Source organism: Pogoniulus pusillus, chromosome 2, assembly GCF_015220805.1.
Source record: "Pogoniulus pusillus isolate bPogPus1 chromosome 2, bPogPus1.pri, whole genome shotgun sequence".
Taxonomy (NCBI): Eukaryota; Metazoa; Chordata; class Aves; order Piciformes; family Lybiidae; genus Pogoniulus; species Pogoniulus pusillus.
Window position 1 is genome coordinate 42,425,592 of NC_087265.1, and position 22,382 is coordinate 42,447,973.

A 22,382-nucleotide genomic window follows, 5' to 3' on the forward strand; every position below is an offset into this window, starting at 1 on the left:
TTCTAAATATGGGTGGGCAGAACCACATATACTATGTTCCATTCCAGGACTAACCAATGAATTCATTTTAGCAGACCAAACAAGCTGCAGTTTTAATACATAGTTACAACAAAATTTAAACCTCTTACTTACTCATCTCTGGCAGCCTTATCTGTGGTGGAATTTTTACATATATATATATATCAACTGGGATGTATGAATATGTATTTTCTCTGCTGCACTACATGAGGCCATGAAGCATTATGCATGGACTTATGTCAAGATTAAATATGAATATAAGATCCCCAGCTACAGGCTGGGGACAGAGTGGCTGGAGAGCAGCCAGGAAGAAAGGGACCTGGGGTACTGATAGATAGTAGGCTGAAGAAGAGCCAGCAGTGTGCCCAGGTGGCCAAGAGAGCCAATGGCATCCTGGCCTGGATCAGGAACAGTGTGGCCAGTAGGACAAGGGAGGTTATTCTGCCCCTGTACTCAGCACTGCTCAGGACACACCTTGAGTCGTGTGTCAAGTTCTGGGCTCCTCAGTTCAAGAGAGATGTTGAGGTGCTGGAATGTGTCCAGAGAAGGGCAACAAAGCTGGTGAGGGGCCTGGAACATAGCCCTATGAGGAGAGGCTGAGGGAGCTGGGGGTGTGCAGCCTGGAGAAGAGGAGGCTCAGGGGGGACCTCATTACTGTCTACAAGTACCTGAAGGGAGGGTGTAGCCAGGTGGAGGTTGGTCTCTTCTCCCACACAACAAGCAATAGAACAAGGGGACACAATCTCAAGCTGTGGTGGGGGAAGTATAGGCTGGATGTTAGGAGGAAGTTCTTCACAGAGAGTGGTTGGCATTGGAATGGGCTGCCCAGGGAGGTGGTGGAGTCGCCGTCCCTGGAAGTGTTCAGGAAAAGCCTGGCCATGGTCTAGTTGACTGGCTAGGGCTGGGTGCTAGGTTGGACTGGATGATCTTGGAGATCTCTTCCAACATGGTTGATTCTATGATCACTGCTGGCTCACTTGCTTAAGCCCCAATTATTTACTGCAACAACATGTTGGTTTGTGAACATAGTTTCCAGTTCTCTTAGCAAAGTTGCTTCTATATCTATTCAGAAGGGAAAAGAAATAATAGCCAAACCTATCACTGTTTACCACTAAGAAGCATCATCTGTCCTTCCTAAGACCCAGTGATTTGCTTAAGTGTTACACACAAGCTCTGCAAATGACACACTAATACTTCAAACACACAAATGGATTATATGTATTTCTACAGGAAATTACTCAAGGCAATTGAGAGTGTAAAGTCAAACAAATTATCATCTATAAATGAACACATGGAAGTAACTTTTAATTAAACATGACTTCTCTACTGAGAAAAAAAAACAGAGAACAACACTAAAAAAACCTCCAACATTAAAACCTTACTAAAAGGGAACATAGCTAGTTGGGAGGAGAAAAAATAGAAGAAGGGAAAAAATCCTGTATGTATTTCTAATTTCTTCTTGACTCCAAATCCACTTCAAGTTCAAAAAATTAAACACATGCAGGTTGAAAAAATGAAGGTTCTCAAAACCATACACAGATAAGGTATCAACAGTGTTTATCTGGGGTTGTTTAGCCTGGAGAAGAGGAGGCTCAAGGGTGACCTCATAGCTGTCTACAACTACCTGAAGGGAGGCTGTAGCCAGGTGGGGGTTGGTCTCTTCTGCCAGACAACCAGCAATAGAACAAGGGGACACAGCCTCAAGCTGTGCTGGGGGAAGTATAGGCTGGATGTTAGGAGGAAGTTCTTCCCAGAGAGAGTGATTGGCATTGGAATGGGCTGCCCAGGGAGGTGGTGGAGTCACCATCCCTGGAGGTGTTCATGAAAAGACTGGATGAGGCACTCGGTGCCATGGTCTAGTTGACTGGCTAGGGCTGGGTGATAGGTTGGAGTGGATGGTCTTGGAGGTCTCTTCCAATCAGGTTGATTCTATAATTCTGTGATTCTATGATCTATGCAAGTAACTAATTGGTTTAAACCCCCACTTTTTAGACTGAGACAGGCAGGAAGAATTTTGGAGGTTAAATGATGCAAGATTATTCTTTGGTAGACATCTAAACCCCACCAAAACCTACAGACACACACACAAAAATCCCACAGGATTTTTAAGCCACAGTGGGAATACCATCACAGAAAGAGCACACAGTTGCTTCTGCTGAGGCTCCAGGAAAGCACAGAGAAAGCATCTCTTCAAGTGACAGCCTGGGTGTTCAGGTAAGCACTGCATATAATACATATGGATGCACAGCTTGTTGAATGTTCACCCATCCAGCAATCATGCAAAGGTTTTCATACTATCTTCTCACTTTACACAAGGAGAAACCAAGAAGGTAACATTAAATTCACTCTGATATGGGTCAAGAACTGGTCAAGTGCAGGGTTCTGCACTTTGGCCACAATAACCCCGAGCCGCACTACAGGCTGGGGACAGAGTGACTGGAGAGCAGCCAGGAAGAAAGGGACCTGGGAGTGCTGGTAGATAGTAGCCGAATATGAGCCAGCAGTGTGCCCAGGTGGGCAGGAGAGCCAATGGCATCCTGGCCTGAATCAGGAACAGTGTGGCCAGTAGGACAAGGGAGGTTATTCTTCCCCTGTAGCAAACACTGGTCAGGCTACACCTTGAGTCCTTTGTCACTCAGGGCTGGGTGCTAGGTTGGACTGGATGATCTTGGAGGTCTCTTCCAACCTGGTTGATTCTATATGAGTCTATGACTGTATTAAATATTACCCACAGTGAATTGAGACAGGATTCTTATCGAGAGATCAATGCCATGAGTTGTTCATGAGTTATTCTAACTTTCTTCATTTGCAACAAAGTTTGGAATAAGTAATTCAGACATGCCAAGGAAAATGCTTCTCAGTAGGAGATTCCATGTTTTTCTGGTTTTAACAGGTCTATATAGATTATGAGTGCATTTTTTTCCACTTTTCTGTGCAGAAAAGCTTTTGTAAGTTTCTAGTTCCTAGCACTACCCTCTAATCTCAATCAGTAAGACATATGCAAGGCATTTTTATCAAAGAATTGTGTTACAAAAGCTAACAGCAATCATACTCCAGTAAAAAGATAAGAGTCCAAAAAGGAGATGGACTTGATAATAAAATGTTATTGAAAAATAAGCCATGATTGTTTAACACGACTGCGTTTTGGAAATCAAAGACATTGTGAGAATACAAGTAATCACCCAGAGGCCAACAAGCATCAGGTTTGAGAGGCATGAACAGAAACAAGAATTACCTGTTTCAGCCATGTGAGAGGGATGAGCACAACATTAACAATCAAACTTTTGATAAGCAACTTCATTCTGAAAACAGAATGAAGTTGCTGAGTACACTTTCACTTGAATATTCACAGAAATCTTGCACAGGAGGAGACTGGAAATAATTTCTACTAAGCACTGAAATCAACTGTGCATATTCTGAATGTTGCATCTTCTGCAAAATACAGTGAGCAATTACTGCATTTCTGCTCTATCCTCCTGACCTTGCTTAGCTGCTGCTATTAAGCAGCCAGCAAGTCAGTTTTTGACTAGACCACAAAATGTGATGCAAGCCAAAAAGGTGAAGTTGGAGTCAAGTGTGGTGTCTCACCTTCATTACCATGTGGGCACAAAGGGATACTCCATGAACAACAGAACACATCTGCAGCATGTGGAAATAAATACCTTATCATATTATAGAGTAAGCAACAGCACTCGCTGAGACAAGAGATCATTCAGAATTTATGTTATTTAATTAACCAACTATCAATACATTGGGAGTGGGGCAAATGCAGCAGAACAACAAGCATAATCCTGGTTGCAAAACTAACAAAACTCAACTCAGACACATTTTTACTGTTCCACCAGAAAAACAGTAGGAGGAAGGAAAAGTCTAATTTGCATAATTTTAGTTCTACAGTAATTACTGTGAGGAAACATTTACTGACATGTAAACAGGAAGAACTGAGGCTATTCAGTTTGAAATATGGAAATGGAAGATAAAGATGGGGTGTAAGGAAAAAAAGAAATAAAGTGAGGTTAATAAAGTAAGTTTTGTCGTGATTATTCATTGAAACAGGGATGTTGAACACTCTCAAACAGTCAAGTTTCAGACTCAAACAAAAATTTCTAATTAATTCGACAACTGTAAAACACAAAGCACACAAAAGCTGATAAGAAATTACTGGAAGTCTTCTTGTGGCAAATGAAGATATCAGAAAAATAGGTGCTCAGTTATAAAGGGTTGTGGTATGGTTTTTTTTTGGTGTGGGGTGGTGGATGAGGGCTGGTTGGGGTTTAAAATGTAATCAAAGAACCCACAAGGTTTCTTTTGATCTTTTCTTTCCCTTCCTGCTCAGCATTTTTGGTGCTGGAGAGCAGGATATCTGAACCAGAACATCTCTACTATTGGAATGGGCTGCCCAGTCACCGTCCCTGGAGGTGTTCCGAGGAAAGACTGGATGAAGCATTTGGTGCTATGGTCTGGTTGATTGGATAGGGCTGGATAATAGGTTGGACTGGATGACCTTGAAGATGTCTTCCAACCTGGTTGATTCTATGATAACAAGAGGTCATTGTGAGGTAGTGCTTTAATTTAAATGTTCACAAATGTTTCAAAAAAGTACTGGAACGTCAGTTTGCACTGTGGTAAATTTGTCCTGGGACAGCTAAGAATAATGCAGGAGAGGAATGAAAAAGGGTGAGTAAAGAACTGGAAATATATATTCTTGTCAATATTTTACTTTCTAACACATTTTTCCTTTTTTTTTTGAGTGAATTTTCACAATTGATTCGGTGAACATTTACAATAACAGAACTGCAGTAATGCTTCACTGTTTTCTATCCAAAGCACATAGGTGGCATAACTTACACCATCACTACCTAATTTTAGTTCAGACCAGGCTAGCACCATGTTGTGAGAAACTTTATGATTACCATAAAGTCAAAGCTACTTCAAGAATGAAGCATTAAACATCAGTGCAATTGGGTCCAAGAGCCCCAATTCAGTTAAGAGAAACAAATCTGCATGTGACAAAATTGATTTAACTAAAGCTTGAGGCTTTACATGTGGGTTTTTTCCTTTCAATCACCTTGATATTGGGTTTTTTCCTTTCAATCTTCAAAGCAGTGAAGAAAGGACTGCAGTAGCTGTCACATTATTTTACTGATATCCAAATAATGTGAGCCATAGCTCATCTTAGAAAACCTGAAAATGCCTTGGGTAGAAGCACTGTGATGCTAATTAACAACTGGCTAAATGACTGCAAATGAAAGATAGTAAAACATGGCAACATATAAAAAGGAGATGTCTAAAGGTCTGGGTTCTGATGTTGAGGGTTTTATCCCTAACCTCAAAAGGAGAATGAACAACTTGATAACATATTATGAAAACACTGGAGAAGGAGAAGATGAAAACACTGGTTTAAAATAGGAGAAGAGGAAAAAACAGGAAAAAATGGGAAAAAATAATTAAAAGATCCATTTAGGAAAATCCAAAGGAGACATAGAGCTAATAAGCAAGCAAAATCTAGGAAGGAATGGTCTTCCTAGTTGGAGTATACAGAACACCTCCCACTGCCACCATTCTAGCTTTGGACAAATATTAGGTTAAGTTTAACTAGGGACAGCCTTTCTTAGTACAATAGCAAAATGATGTTATCCAACCACTAGATCTGTTCTAGATACCCACAAAAGACAGGGTCATACCATTTTGTGTCCCAGAGAGCTCATATCATGATGGCATTTCAGAAAAATTAAGAACAGTTATGTGTTGGGTTGTGTTTTTTAAGTTATGACAAAACTTATGTGAGAGCACAGTGTGCAAACAGGGAGGGATGTAAATACTGAGAAAAGATTAAAATCATAGAATCATAGAATCAACCAGGTTGGAAGAGACCTCCAAAATCATCCAGTCCAACCTATCCCTATAGCAATAGAATCATAGAATGGTTTAGGTTGGAAGGGACCTCAAAGCTCACTTGGAGATAGAGGTGAGATGCTGCTACCAAAGACTAAAGTCTTTGCCATCTCTTCTACATAACTGCAGTAAAAGTTGAGGAGCACTAAGAAGTAACTTTTCAAGCCCCCAGAACTATTTATAATTAAGATGGAAAGTGCCAGTCTCTGTTTGGTGTTGGTGAGACCTGCTCTATTGACCAGAAGCCTCATCCAAAGCCTACACTAGTCCTTTCCTCAACAGAAAAAATGAGTATGTCTAACCCTGTAGTAGTCACACAAAAAAATCAGTAGGCCTTTTGTTTGAGAGCAGCTTAGGATTTGCATAAACTACCTATCAACTCTTGGAGTACCTACAGGGAACTGAGAAGTATTAAGTATGGATGGGTTTATGTCTTGCATCTGATGGGTTCAGGTAACTTTAAAGTAGATCTGGTCTGTAATTTTTATCATGGAATCATAGAATGGTTTAGGTCGTAAGGAGCATGAAAACAGTACAGACAAGAACCAAAGAATGAACTCTGAAAACAAATTCTGGAGGAGAAATCAGAATAAATTCATTATCAACTTATGATGTACTTGGCTGTGGAGTGTTTCTCAAAAAGCAACATCCATTCACAAGCAATCTGGCATGGATACTTAAAAGGTGCAAATAGAGAGCAGACAATACCAATCAGTAGGTCTCTGGAGGGGAGATGGAGACAGTGAATGGAATGAGAAAAATGTAAATAAAGATTTCATTAAATAAAGACAGAATTTGAGTTTCAAAAGAAGGGACAGGACCAGTTCTACTCTTTAAAACTGATAAGTAGGAAACAACAGGGTTTTTTATTTATGCAATATGTTATGCTGTTACACTCCATTCTTCCAATACATAAACAGTTAATCAAGGTTTTTTTCTGCATACTTTTATGAAATAGCAGACATTGGACACAACAGGAGATAGAATACATACTATGTACTATGCACAGGAAATAGAATACATACTAAGTACTATGTACATACTGTGTACAGCCTTTGTCATGGACAGGGCAAATTCTACAAGCCTCTACTGCAATGAAATTAGTCAAGTTGGACACGTTTGGCTTAAGAATATTATTGTCTTTCTACGTAAACAAGAGTAAACATAAATGTGCTAGTTTGAAGCAGGCTAGAATGTTTTGGTGAGAAGAACTAGATTACAGGCTGTAAAAAGAAAACAGTGGTGACGTCTACTTTGCTCACAGTCTTGCTGAAGAGTATAGGAGCAAGAAATAAAAACATTAGATAACCACTCTCACTTGGGCTGCTGGCTGAGCTGCATCTCTCTAACCTCACCCTCCATTTTGGGCTAACCCACTTTGCTTCCTAATCCTCTGGCCGAACCTCCATTCTTCCTTGGGACTGGGGTAAGGTTGAGAGGGGCAGGGGGAAGGTGAGGGGGTGGCAGAGAGCCCCTCCTAGGGATTCAGGTTTCTGGGAGGGGAGTTGTGTTTCTGTATTACCTTTTTACCTTGTATATTTCTGTCTATAACTGTATATACTGTAAATATCTGCTTGTATATTGTGCTAGCTGTAAATATAAGCTTCATTCATATTTCCAGAGAAGGCTGAGCCTAGTCTGGGTGATTTCTAAAGTGCAGGGGGGCAGGGAACACCCAAACCATCACATCCAGCTATTACATGCTCTGATTCAAATGTAGCTCTCCCTCAATAAAGCATTATGCAAAATGACTATCTTCTCAGTAATCAAATCTACTAATCCAACAATGTATTCAGACATCTACACTTTTATTACATTTCACTCCTTCAGCTCTGCAGAACCAGTGTACTAACCAAGAAATACTAAGTGATGGGATAATTTTCACCAGCTTCAAAAGTGCAAGGCTTACTTCCTAACTATTTGGTGATCCATGGTTATCTAATAGTATCTAAATGTCACAGATAAACCCAAGGAGAATGCCAAATGAACTCATAACTAGAGATCAACAAAACTGGCATCAAATGCTAGCAGGATCAAAAGTGACAAATACAAGAAAAGAAATCATATTCATAAATCTGTGGAAGAGACAAGTACCAGAAAACTGTCTGAGAAATGATGGCAGAAAGAAAAAAGGCCTTTGAAAAATGTTTCATGCTTCTAGAGAGGATACAGGCTTGAAGGGTACTGGCAGAAAGAAAGAAGATAGAAAATAAGCCTATACTGAGCTTTTAATCTTTCCTTAATTGTACTGAGAGTCTCCAGCATTATTCCCAGAGAGAATTAAGCATAAAAGCCTAAGTCAAACAAGTTCCCTTGTAACTCAGTGCTTTCAGAACAGCATGAGTTCTTTGAAGGTCTGAAAGACCAAGTCATACCAAAATCATATTGTAATGTACATTTTTATTATCATAAAATAATGATGATACTGTACCTGTTTTCACTCATCTGTCCATAGGACTCTTTGGACAGGGTTTTGTGGAAACTAACAGAATAAAGTTTGTTAGTCTATTTTGGAAAATGAAGTGGTTAATACCCAAGAAAATGGTCAGAAAATATATTTTTCAAAGGTCAGAGGAGAGGTGGAATGCAAAATTAAATAGAAATTACTCAGGAAAATGGTCAGAGGTCAAAATGTAAGCAAGCTGAATTGCATCAATAAGTATTAAATGCAGGATGACAAGGTTTAATTTAAATGCTGGGTATTTATCACCCTCAAACAAATGGTACACAAGCCTGGCTTATTTTAGGCAGAGTTCAGAGGAGAAACACACTACTGCTCTTATCTAATCAGGCATGAGATAAAGGATAAAGCAACTGAGCCCTAAGCATCACATCACACTGATGGCATGAATCCACGAATTCTGATAAACTACCGATTCCAGTGCCAGGCTGTAACATAGATACTATATGAAAACACCAGTTCTGTGAATCACAGAATCAACCAGGTTGGAAAAGACCTCCAAGATCATCCAAGTTCAACCTAGCAACCAGCCCTGGCCAATCAACTAGACCATGGCATTAAGTGCCTCAGCCAGGCTTTGCTTGAACACTTCCAGGGACAGCGACTCCACCACCTCCCTGGGCAGCCCATTCCAATGCCAATCACTCTCTCTGGGAAGAAATCCCTCCTAACATCCAGCCTAGACCTCCTTCGGCACAACTTGAGACTGTGTCCTCCTTGTTCTGTTGCTGGTTGCCTGGGAGAAGAGACCAACCCCCACCTGGCTACAGCCTCCCTTCAGGTAGTTGTAGACAGCAATGAGGTCACCCCTGAGCCTCCTCTTCTCCAGGCTAAACACCCCCAGCTCCCTCAGCCTCTCCTCATAGGGTTTGTGTTCCAGGCCTCTCACCAGCTTCATCACCCTTCTCAGTTCTTACAGTGCCTACCTTTTGTAAGGCTTTGATATAATTTACCTCAGCACAAGTATTGGGCTGGCTATTCTGTTAACTACCTCTGAACTACTGAGCTACAAAATCATTTGAGTAATTCCAGCCTCATGCTCTCAAGTTGCATCAGCTATGTCAGTGCATTGAAACTGTTACAGAAGAAAAAAGGTAAAGATGATTTAAACCTACTGCCAACAGCCCTTGAAGCATATTATACGAGACGAAGGAAGCAATTAGTGATAACCTGAGATGAAATCCCACAATGCTCATTGATTTCAAAAATACAGGGTTTCACTGTGGATGAAAAGCGGGGAGGAAACAGTCTAAGGGCAAGGGCAAACACCGAACCTGACAGCTCTGACTAAGACCAGCAAAAGACATCTATCAGAACTGTACTACAGCAGGCAAAAGGCACCCTCTTCTTGAGCTCCTGTAGGAATCTGTATATCTAATAAAATGATAATATTAAGAGTTTAGATTGTTTTGAGTTTCAAGAAATTGATTGTATGGGGAGAATCATAGAATCAACCAGGTTGGAAGAGAACATCAAGATCATCCAGTCCAATCCACCACCCAGCCCTAGCCAGGCAACTAGACCATGGCACTAAGTGCCTCAGCCAGGCTTTGCTTGAACACCTCCAGGGATGGTGACTCCACCACCTCCCTGGGCAGCCCATTCCAATGCCAATCACTCTCTCTGACAACAACTTCCTCCTAACATCCAGCCTATACTTCCGCCCCCACAACTTGAGACTGTGTCCCCTTGTTCTATTGCTGGTTGCCTGGGAGAAGAGGCCACCCCCCGACCTGGCTACAACCTCCCTTCAGGTAGTTGTAGACAGGAATGAGGTCACCCCTGAGCCTCCTCTTCTCCAGGCTATACAACCCCAGCTCCCTCAGCCTCTTCTCATAGGGTTTGTGTTCCAGGCCTCTCACCAGCTTTGTTGCCCTTCTCTGGACACGTTCCAGCACCTAAACATCTCTCTTGAATTGAGGGGCCCAGAACTGGACACAGTAATATTCATTCAAAACAGTACTTCCTTAAAGGAGGAATTTACATTCTCCTAAGTAAAACTTGTAGATTCCCTTTCTCTTGCTACATAAAACTGTACATTTTTACAATACTTTCCCAAATATTTTATCAATTAAACAAGTCTGACAGAATAAAAAACAAAAATAGCCTTGCTTCTGGAATGTGTTAATGTCTCTTAAGCCCTTCCACTGCAACAGATCTTATTGCTGAAAATCACTCTTTTTTTTAATGCCAGCAGGTTCAAGCTAATGGATTTTTAAAACATCAATATTAAAACATATCCATTGATCTAATAAATGCTATGATGTTATTTGCCTGTCTCATTACATAGCAGGAGCAGAAAGCACCCATTTCACTGCAGCATGCAAGCGTGCGTTGTGTAAGAATGCCTCGGTGGAACACACAACCACATTTCTTGCCTACAACTTTCAGTATCTGAAGGGGGCCTACTAAAAAGCTGGGAAGGGACTTTTTAAGCTATCAGAGAGTGACAGGACTAGGGAGAATGGAACGAAGCTGAAGATGGGTAGGTTCAGGCTGGACGTGAGGAGGAAGTTCTTCAGCATGAGAGACCTGAGAGCCTGGAATGGGTTGCCCAGGGAGGTGGTTGAAACCCCATCTCATGAGGTGTTTAAGGCCAGGCTGATGGGGCTCTGGCCAGTGTGATCTAGGGTAGGGTGTCCCTGCCTATGGCAGAGGGGTTTGGAACTAGATGGGTGTATGTTGCAGCAGAAGATGTTCCACTTCAACACAAGGGGGAACTTCTTTACTGAAAGGGTCACAGAGCACTGGAACAGGCTTCCCAGAGAGGTTGTGGAGTCTCCTTCTCTGAAGACTTTAAAGGCTTGTCTGGATGTGTTCCTCTGTGATCTGTGTTAGATAGTATTGTCCTGCTCTGGCAGGGGGGTTGGACTCAATGATCTCCTTGGGTCCCTTCCAACCCCTAATATCCTGTGATCCTGTGATCCTTGTGGTCCCTTCCAACCCTGGCTGATTCTATGATTCTAACTACCTGAAAGGAAGCTGTAGCCAGGTGGGGGTTGGTCTCTTCTCTCAGGCAACCAGCAATAGAACAAGTGGACACAGTCTCAAGTTGTGCCAGGGGAGGTCTAGGCTGGATGTTAGGAGGAAGTTGTTGGCAGAGAGAGTGATTGGCATTGGAATGGGCTGCCCAGGGAGGTGGTGGAGTTGCCATGCCTGGAGGTGTTCAAGAAAAGACTGGATGAGGCACTTAGTGCCATGGTCTAGTTGATTGGCTAGGGCTGGGTGCTAGGTTGGACCGGCTGATCTTGGAGGTCTCTTCCAACCTACTTGATTCTATGATCCATTGCTGTAAAGCAACAAAAGCTCGTTGCTCAAAGGAAGCTTCTATAAAGGCTTGCTGTTTTTCTTAAGAACTTGGGGGAAACTGTAATCATAGATTAACCTTTCATGTAAGAAAGATGAATCCCAACTCATCTGAAAAGAAATCAAGAATAGACACAGTAACACTGCTCAGATCAGAAAGGGTCCATCTCCAAAATAACCTCATCTACATATGACCTCATGGTTAAGGGACAGACAGTCCATGCCAAATGCACTATTTGATATGTCTGACATGTCTAACATGACAAAGTGTCAACATCTTATGCAGTCTATCACTCTGGTATCCATTGTAAGGCAGTAAAAACCACTGCCAACCAAAAATGTACTTAGAACCAAAGTTCCAGGTGATCTGACACAGTTTGACAAAGAAATATGAATATATAGTAATATATACACAGCAGCATATACACACAGTATATATAAGTCAACAGATTATATGTACACCTATCTACAAAGACACAATTCTCTGCTATGCATTTTTTCATGACAGATGAAAATGAGACACACATTTGCTAGTTAAAATGGTGTTTGGAAAAAAAAGCCAGAAAGTATTTCTTAAGCTTCAAATCTTACAATTCTTCTGAAAGATATTTTTACCTAATAAAAATGGACTAATGAAAGACCAGAAGTTTGCTCCCTGAAATAAGATTCACAGGCTCCCAGTTGTGTTTTGCAATACGTTTTTGCTATTTAGCACATCATGCTTAGAGATACACACATTCAGTAATACAATTTGCTGAGGATGAAAAGTACTTTCTTTGGTAATAAAAGAGCTAGTAATAGAAAGTGCAAGTTTGGCAGTAAAGCTTCAAAGAAAAATAGCAGCCTCATAAACATCTGCAGACTTTAAAGTATATACATTTTGTCAGATGTTCTTCTGCAATTTAAATCTTTTAGGAATTAACCAAAGTAATTTCTTTTCTTGAAAATCAGATGAGTTCATATTTTTCAACTTTACCTCTAACTATAATAAAATATGAGAAAACTAATAAAGGCATTACTTAACAGGGAGACTGACATGCTTCCTGGATGTTTCTATTTCTTTTTTATCCAAGAAACAATCTCCAATAAGTCAAGCTTTCTGCAATGTAATTTAAGACTCTTTGAAGTGCTAATAAACTTACAAACATTTAGGAGGTCTGTAAATGGGAAAGACAATATATTATTGCACAGTGTCTGGTACAATAGGATTCAACAGGGGCTTCAAGCTGACAAACACTACTGCAGTGGTAGAGAACTGCATCTAAGATAAATTATATGCCAGGACGTTTTAAGAGAAATCAGGCATACAAAGGCCTATTCCACCTCTGCACAGTGATCAGGGACACAGTCAGGAAATGTTGCTATCGAAATAGAATCATAGAATCAACCAGATTGGAAGAGACCTCCAAGATCATCCACTCCAATCCACCACCCTGCCCTGTCCACTAAGTGCCCCAGCCAGGCTTTTCTTGAACACCTCCAGGGACGGTGCCTCCACCACCTCCCTGGGCAGCCCATTCCAATGCCAATTACTCTCCCTGGCAAGAACTTCCTCCTAACATCCAGCACAGACCTCCCCCACCACAGCTTCAGACTGTGTCCCCTTGTTCTATTGCTGGTTGCCTGGCAGAAGAGACCAACCCCCACCTGGCTACAACCTCCCTTCAGGTAGTTGTAGACAGCAATGAGGTCACCCCTGAGCCTCCTCTTCTCCCCTGCTGGCTGGGCCTGATCCCTTGGCCATCCTGTAGGTGCTTTGTGGTGATACTCAAGATGACCTGTTCCATGACCTTGTCTGGCACTGAAGTCAGGCTCAGTGGATTCAGAATAAACCAGGAGACTGAGGTGCAAAGTGACTGTGAGGATGACATACAAGAATATGCACCAGGAAAGTTGGTTGCAAAGAGACACAAGGAAGAATCCTTCCACAGGCCTCTCCAATCAACTTGTTATTTTTCAAAGCCTTCAGTTGCTTAAGGGGTGTCTGAAGTGCCCATATCTGTAACCTTAAACCAAGGATAACAACAAAGAAAGAAACTCAGAGTTAAAATTAACTTGATTCCTTGATCTCCTACAGAAATCGTGCCTCACAGACAATACTGACTATCATACATAATGGCACAGCAAATTATCTGAACCAGAGCAGACAGTTATTGATTATCAACTTTTCAGCCACAATGCCATTATTTAGTAAATGTCATATTGAGTCTCTTATCAAAAGACTTGTACACTTCCATCAGTACATAGCATATCAAGAGAAAAGCTGCATTATTGAAGTGAAAAATCTAGTTCCCAGATATCTTTCTCCTCTGCCAATGGCCAGGAAGGTTACATTAGGCAAGACACAGACATAAACAGTCTTGACAAATTCTGCAACCATCTTTTAAAATATGAAGTGATCAACTCACTTCAATGTAAGAAGCTGCCACTGTGTTGCTATGCTGACAAACATGGCTCGTTCTGATGTAAACCTGGCTACTGAGGACAAAATGACATTTCATGCTCATTTAGATATGCTCTAGCAGACAGAGTACTGCTCATTAAATCAGAGATATCTGACAAAGCAAAACAAGAAAAAAACCCTGTGTACTTCAAGATGGTCAAAATCAATATAACAGCAGCAATAAAGTCCAGACTGATCCCACTCCCCTTCATGTGTATCAAAGCAATTGTACTGCATCCACTCAAAATATGTTTAATTCACACCAGCAAAACTGAGAGTAAAATCTGGCACTTGTATGTATAACAACAATTTTGGAATCTCTCCCTGCTACTAACTTGCATTCCTTATCAGTATTAACACAGAAGGTAAGAAGGTGGGATGCTAGTTACTTCCAAAGCTTTGTTTACACCTTGCCAATTCTGTGTTTTCTGTCATATTCTAAAGATGGGTATGGGAGGAGGTCTTTGTATATCCTTCTTCCTTCCATCTGTTACTCTAGGAAAAAATCTCTTGCTTGCCTACCATCACTTCATTTTTCATTGTCTCCCACACTAGCTCTGTTTCTTTGCACACAAATTTGAAATGGTTATCAGCTGAAGATCTGCAGACAACACAAGGCAACAGATTCCACACATTTGGATCCTTCAACACCCTCCTTCTGTGTTGTATTGTACATCTGACAACATAGAATGATTCTTCTCTATTCTGACAAGATAGGTATTGGAGATGTTAATACACACAGCATCCACCTGGAATGCAAATGCAGGCTACTATGGTTTAATAACTTCTGTATTTCTCAAATAACACCATGTTAGAGAGACAAATCATCAAGGCTCATCAAGGCAGAGTTTGAGCAGTCAACAGAGAGTGTGATATGAAGTGAGTACAGACAACTGAGTGTTCTATGACCACCTTTTTATACTGTGGTGAGTTTCCAAGCACTTCTAAATTTTTAATCATGATTGCCTACCTTGCAAAGCTAAATATTCTGTACTTTATTAACTATAGTTTTATATCTCTACTATGTTTGCCCATGGGAAATCAGTAAATTGGAGCAAAGATCAGTCAGTTGGAGCAATTGATTACTGGGCAGTAAACTGGCAGAGTAGCGTACCACAAATCAAGCTGATAGCTTAGGGGTTGGACATAAATTTGATATTTTTGTTTGATCCCCTCCTCTCAATATTTAATATATCAATTTTAATCTCTCACTTAAATGAGCTGGAAAGTATTTCTGGTATGGAATATTCATTGGTGAAAAAGTACATTTGGAAGTATTGACATTTACATGAGAGTCCTGCTACTTAAACATGCAGAAGTATTCAGGAGCAATGTTAAATTTACTTTCCAGCAGCCCAGGACAATGAAAAGGTTGACTCTCTGAAATGCTCCCCACTGCATCACATTGCAAAAGTACCTACATAAGATTCAGTAACACACTTTGATAAATAAGGACTTACATTATGGCCAAAATGGATAAAACAAATCAAAATTCTTATTTGTTCATCTTCATTTACGTATTTTTTACAATGCCCTTATAATCTCTCATGCCATAACACATAAAACAAGCCATAAGATTATAAGGGATATGAATAAGTCATACCTTAAACCCAAACTAATGCAGATATGGTGAGAGCTGTAGTTGCAATTCTGATGAACTTAAATCTTTTTCAGAAATGTCATTCACCAGCGTTACAACATTTTAACTACACATTCCATATGTGTAGTTCCTACACAGCATTCCATTGAAAAGGTATGTAACATGTTCTGAGAGAAGATCCACTTTTAAATTAGCTCATTCACAGTGTTCAGAAAACAAAAAGAGTAAGAAAGTTGTTTCTCCCAAAGCTACCGTTTCAGAGCAGGGACGTCTGCTGAGGGCTACTGCTGGGTAAAAGCAGGAAAGAAGTTACACTACTGTTCTCCAATGACAAGATGTGTGTGTGCTGCTGAATATGAATAAACAAGAAATAAAATACCCATTCTGACCTTACAGGGCCCAAGACTCCCACTCTCCAAAGTTAGTGAATACCGAAGGAATAGCTGTTCTTCATTTATTCAGGATCAAATGGTTCTCAAGGCATGTTCAGAAACTTCTAACATAATCTTCTTCCACACAAAAGGAAATCAGTTATTTGTATGTTATCCAAGGAAGGCTGAGTAATTCACTGTGGTAGGAAAGACCTCTAAAAATAAGTCACCTCTCAGCAGATTCACTCCCTTCCTGTCTGGGTTTGAATCAGTTTGCAACTGCATGAAAGGACAAAGCTCGAGGATGAATTACAGAAAGCTCCTGTAATGATAACACTGCTCATATACATTCATTTCACTCCTACTGTCTAAAAAAATTCAGCTATGAAGGGTGGAGCAACCTAGTGACCCAACAGGATGTGCGTGACCAGAGCTCCTCATGTGTAGCCTTCTTTCATGTTTATTTTTGGATGCATTTTCCTTTGTGTTTTGAAACAGTTTTTCGGGCGAGGTAACTTGCACCACACTCACTCCTTAATGCTAAAGAAGGAAAGCAAGGTCTTATCAACACAAAGAGTATCTCTTCCTACAGATTCCGAGCTTCTGGGAAACCTACAGCATTAGTAACAGTGGTTAACAACTTCTTTCAAGATTGTTAGCACTCCTCAGAGATGAAGGCCAGGGACAATTGGTCCACAAAGACAAGTCACCAGTGAGTCCTGTAATCTGCTAGAGCTTCTTCATCAGAGAACAGTGCTCAGCTGTGTGAGAACCTAACCAGAGATTTCCTCGTCTCAACTCTGCTATAGCAGCCATTGATAGAAAATGAGTCCCTGAGGATGAGTAAGCTAACAAGTTCAACAGATGTTCCCAAACAGGATGCTACTTCAACAGATGCAGTCATTAGGGAAAAGCCTAGACCATTTCAACTGGCAATTGCTATCAGGAAAATATAATTTGTTTTCACCAGCATCTCCTGACTGTTAAAAATGAATGTGAGAAAAAACTTTCTGTATTGAAAGATCTGCTCAAATATATAGTTCTGTGTATGACAGGAGGCAGATGATTGTGTTATTCTATAAAGGATATCCTATCTCTCCCTCTATGAGTATTTAAATTTATAAAACTGATGGAAGAACAGTGATAAAAACAAAACAGTCTGTTCATATATATATATATGGTCTCTTCTGCTAGGCAACTAGCAACAGAACAAGGGGACACAGTCTCAAATTGTGCCAGGGGAGGTCTAGGCTGGATGTTAGGAGGAAGTTCTTCACAGAGAGAGTGATTGGCATTGGAATGGGCTGCCCAGGGAGGTGGTGGAGGCACCATCCCTGGAGGTGTTCAAGAAAAGACTGGATGAGGCACTTGGCATCATGGTCTAGATGACTGGATAGGGCTGGGTGCTAGGTTGGACTGGATGATCTTGGAGGTCTCTTCCAACCTGGTTGATTCTATGATCTATGATCTAAGAACACCCAGTCCAACCTATCACCCAGCCCTGTCCAATCAAGTAGACCATGGCACTAAGTGCTTCATCCAGTCATTGTAATTGTACTCAAAGAATCTGATAGACTTCATAGTATATTGTGAATTAAATATATTAATAAGCTGTATCTTGTCTGTGAAACATTTTATCAATACAACTGATTCTTAGAGCAATACAGCTAATCCAGCTATTTTTCAATTTAAACAAAACTGAGAAATAAATGTGAATTCACATTGTGAAGTACAGAAATCATGAAAATTGTTTCTAAACTTCAAAATAACTAAACCAGACAGGTATTACATCTTTATCCCTCTTAAACTCAGTCTCAGGATTTATATTAGAATTTTCGTAAGTAGTATATAGAATTCATAGAATCAACCAGGTGGGAAGAGACCTCCATGATCATCCAGTCCAACCTAGCACCCAACCCTGTCTAATCAACCAGACCATGGCATTAAGTGCCTCAGACAGGCTTTTCTTGAACACCTCCAGGGACGGTGACTCCACCACCTCCCTGGGCAGCCCATTCCAATGCCAATCACTCTCTCTGAGAAGAACTTCCTCCTAACATCCAGCCTATACCTCCCCCAACACAACTTGAGACTGTGTCTCCTTGTTCTGTTGCTTGTTGCCTGGCAGAAGAGATCGACCTCCTCCCAATGGCAAATCACTGTGATCCATTCTTATGTTTGTGGGGATTTTCTTTAAAAACAAATACAAAAATTATCTGAATGGCACATCACTGTATCAGTAAGGGTTCTCCCATATGAGCATTGTCACAGCAAAGATAAATAAATCTTAAGATAAATCAGACAGAAAACCACAGCATCCATAATAACAAAATGGTCCTCTGAAGAAAAGTACATACTTTATTATTGCTGCTATTATTATCAACATCATCATTAACAACAATAGTAATGTACCACTGCTACTGCTGGTAGTATATTTGGGGCAAAATTTCTTAAATATTTTTCTGGTTTGAACATTTGTTATCACACTGTAGCTGCAGTTTATAACAGGATGTTAGGGGTTGGAAGGGACCCAAGGAGATCATTGAATCCAACCCCCCTGCGACAGTAGGACAATACTATCTAACACAGATCACAGAGGAATGCATCCAGACAGGCTTTGAAAGTCTCCAGAGATGGAGGCCCCACAACCTCTCTGGGAAGCCTATTCCAGTGCTCTGTGACCCTTACAGTAAAGAAGTTTCCCTTTGTGTTGAGGTGGAATCTCTTGTGCTGCAACTTACGCCCACTGCTCCTTGTCCCATCCCAGGGAGCAAGTGAGCAGAGCCTGTGTCCCCACTCCTGACCAGCTCTCAGATGTTTATAAACATTTATTAAATCCCCTCTCAGTCTTCTCCAGAGTAAAAAGTCCCAGGTCCCTCAGCCTCTCCTCATAAGGCATGCCCTCCAATCCCCTGATCATAGAATCACAGAATCACAGAATCAACCAGGTTGGAAGAGACCTCCAAGATCGTCCAGTCCAACCTAGCACCCAGCCCTGTCCATCAACATTTTTGTTTTGTTTTAGTTACAATAGTTCCAGTTTTCTTAGAATATCAATATAACATACAACTATGGTGTATAAATACAACCTGAGCGAGAGAAATTTCACAGCCTGTAGTTTATGTGGCTTTGGGATTAGTAGATTGCAAGGGAACAAACACAGCCTTGAAAAAAATTAACAAATTAATTCTGCCTCAGACTAATCAGCAAAGTCATATTTCACAGAATGATTTTTCCACTCACTAGGATCACAGGGACAGCCTCCTTGGGAGAAAGCACATCAAAACACATGAAAAGTTCACTGTAAAACTGTGCAACAGGCAAAGAAGCACCACAAAGCTAAACTGTGCTCCGTGACTTACATCTGCAGCAGACTGAAAAAAAATAATTAAAATTCTTTTTACATAAATCAGAGATTTCAAGAAAACTACTGAAGGTCCAACCCCACTTGGAACAGAGTATTCAGCACAGTCCCAAACATGAGCACATGTCGTTCATGTGATAGATGGCTAAATCCCTTGGCCGGGAACTGCCAGAGTTACATAAAATCTGTGATATGCATGATGTGCACTGAGGTTCTCTGGGACAGTTCTCATGACCTTTTCCAAAACAATTTATCACCCAAAAACTTGTCAAAATCAGAAAAACTCTTAGAAATAACACTGCATTAGTGATTAAAGAGCCATTTTTTTGTTTTAAACCAACTTTAAATACGTTTTAAGGTTCAACATATTTAAGAAGAGAATTTAACCTCCACTCCCAGTCGTTTCTGACAGGAAACCAACAATCTGAATGCCTATCAGGAGAGCCACACACACAGCACAAATGACTCTGCTTGTATCAATTAGAGGTGAATTTAAAAAGAAAAAAGATAGCTGAGAAATCCACAGTTAGATTTATCCTTCTCCATAATGAGCCTGTAAGGCACTATCTACATTAAACATTTCTGACCACTGGCAAATGTAGCATATGATAAACAGCTGAGACTGCTGGCATATTTAATTTTTCAAGGCCAGGGTCTAAAACTATAAAGCAACACTCTGAGCGTCTAAATACTCTCTCATTCATCAACAAAGATAAAGATTGCCCTGGTCTCTCCCTAACCAACAAAGATAAAGACTTTGTTAACCTCCGGGGCTCAGACTAGGTGCTTGGCTGAAAGCTCAGGGATGCACATCAACAGACAATGCCTTGGAAGAAATTCCTGGACCTCAGCCTGGCTTTAATGTCCAGGACATGTACATCTTATGTCAACTACCCCAAAGAGAAAAGGCTTATGTGTATTCGGACAGGTAAGCAGCACAGGGAGGGGGCAGAGGCTCTACCCCCCACCCCCCTCCCTGTGCTGCCACCGGACCCTTGCGAATGGACAAGAGCTGCACCCGGACACCGATCTAAAAAACTGTATAAAAGGGCATGAGCAATGCCTGCCGAAGTGTGGACCTCCACCAGAGCTGCACCACCACCAGAGCATCACCAGACGAGCTCCACAGAAGACCATCCCTGGGCCACGCACACGTCTCCCTCTCTCTCCCCACCATCCGCAGCTGATGGTAATACAATCCCTGCTCTTTTCTTTCTCTGCTTTTTCTCTGTTGTTCTCTCTCTCTCCCCTTCTCTCTCTCCGTTTTGTTCAACTTTACCCTTTAATAAATAGTTTTGTGGTGATATATGATCTTGCTTGCACCTTAATTTCACAACACGGAAGTCTATAAGAACAGATCTTGCCCCTCTGAACAGAGATATTCTTAATCTCTGTTCTCTGGAGCTTGACTGACACATGTAGAGAAAAAAACTATGGCCTGCAGAAAAATATCACACGCTGAATTTATTCAAATGTGCTATGAGGCTTTATAAGTATTTTAGACAAGCTGTAGACATTGACAAGAAAACAAGTTGGTACTGTCAGGGCAAGGACACTTCACTCTCTCAACGTTGTCTCATGCTTGGTCTTGCTGCACCATTAACTGTGCTCAAGGCAACGTATTTGCAGACAGGTGATATTAACACGGTTACCTCAGTCAGTGTAGTTAGTTGTGGATGTGATTTTTTTGGTGATACTTCAACTTCAGTACTGCTTTAGGACAATTACTTGGGATATAATACTGCTCTTTATCAGGAACAGAGAAAGCAAAAAACTCCCTCTCTGTCTGCACTTGGGAGAGCATCTGAACTAAAATGCCATGACCAGCATCTATTTCTGAAATATAGTGTCCCTAGACCTGCAGCTTTGAGACACTGTCACACTATCTGACAGCTCTACACAATACCTAAGTATGTACAGTCTCCATTTAAACAAGCTGGAAGCACAAACTGGCAGTAGTGTGGGCCAAGTCATCAGTATGCATTCCCATTCCCAGAACACTTCAAATCAAGTATAAAGCTTACAAAAAAGCAAACTGATTTAAGTTCAGTAACTTAGCACAGTAGTGTGTTAATGAAGTCTTCTCAGCATGGATATCAAAGTGCACAGAGGTTATAGAATGAAGAACCTCAGTAGTACATTCTCCACAAATAAAAGCTTTAAGAGAATTCATGTGTAATCAGTAACTTAATTTTTAAGTGATCATGACCCATCTGCAAATTTTAAATCCCTTGAAGGTTGTAATGAGACAGGAGTATTGGAGCATAATTTAAAATATCAGAATATATTAAAGAAAGACTCTCCTCATAAATGCTGGCAATAGTAGCAAGTTTAAGGCTAAGAAAGCAACACCTATAGTATACAAATAAATTCCACCTGAAATTTCACCTAAGTTATTTCACTTGAAGAGCCCACACGAAAGAAATGCAGGAGTCATGCAGAATATGAAACACTAAAAAGATGTAAAATTACTTTCTTTTTGTCCAAATTAATTTAAAGGAAATACTACTTTGCTTATAGCATAGATGAGATGATAATCCATTTACAAACACTCAGAAGGTTAAATCACTTTTTCCTGCATAAAGTGCAAATAAATCTGAATTTACCTCCCAAAGTGCTTTAAAGTCCTTCTGCTCAATTCGAAGGAGCTCGCTATACTCTCTGGTGACAATGGTTGCATGGCGAGGAGTGTTATCCAGAATGGACTCTCCGAAAGCAGTTCCTATTCCCAGAGTGCATATTGTCACAGCATCCTTTAAGTTAAAAACAAAATGACACACATTAAACATTCAAGGACATTTTAGGAGTCTTTGTATTATATCACACTTGCTTTAAGATTCTTCGGCTATTTGCTTTAAAGTAATTAGAAGTGTCAATAAAATTCAGTGTGCAGGATTACTAATACAGGAAGCCTCAATGTGGAA

The 22,382-nt window shown here is 40.7% G+C and overlaps 1 protein-coding gene across 2 annotated transcripts in view; it reads right to left on the reverse strand.

Annotated features, from left to right (window-relative positions):
- RAPGEF4 (Rap guanine nucleotide exchange factor 4) overlaps positions 1-22,382 on the reverse strand; it is a 175,305-nt gene that overhangs the window by 130,112 nt on the left and 22,811 nt on the right. For both annotated transcript variants that reach the window (XM_064162704.1, XM_064162713.1), the window contains exon 4: positions 22,065-22,211. In XM_064162704.1, the coding sequence (XP_064018774.1) occupies positions 22,065-22,211 (147 nt within the window). The remainder of the gene's footprint in view (positions 1-22,064; positions 22,212-22,382) is intronic.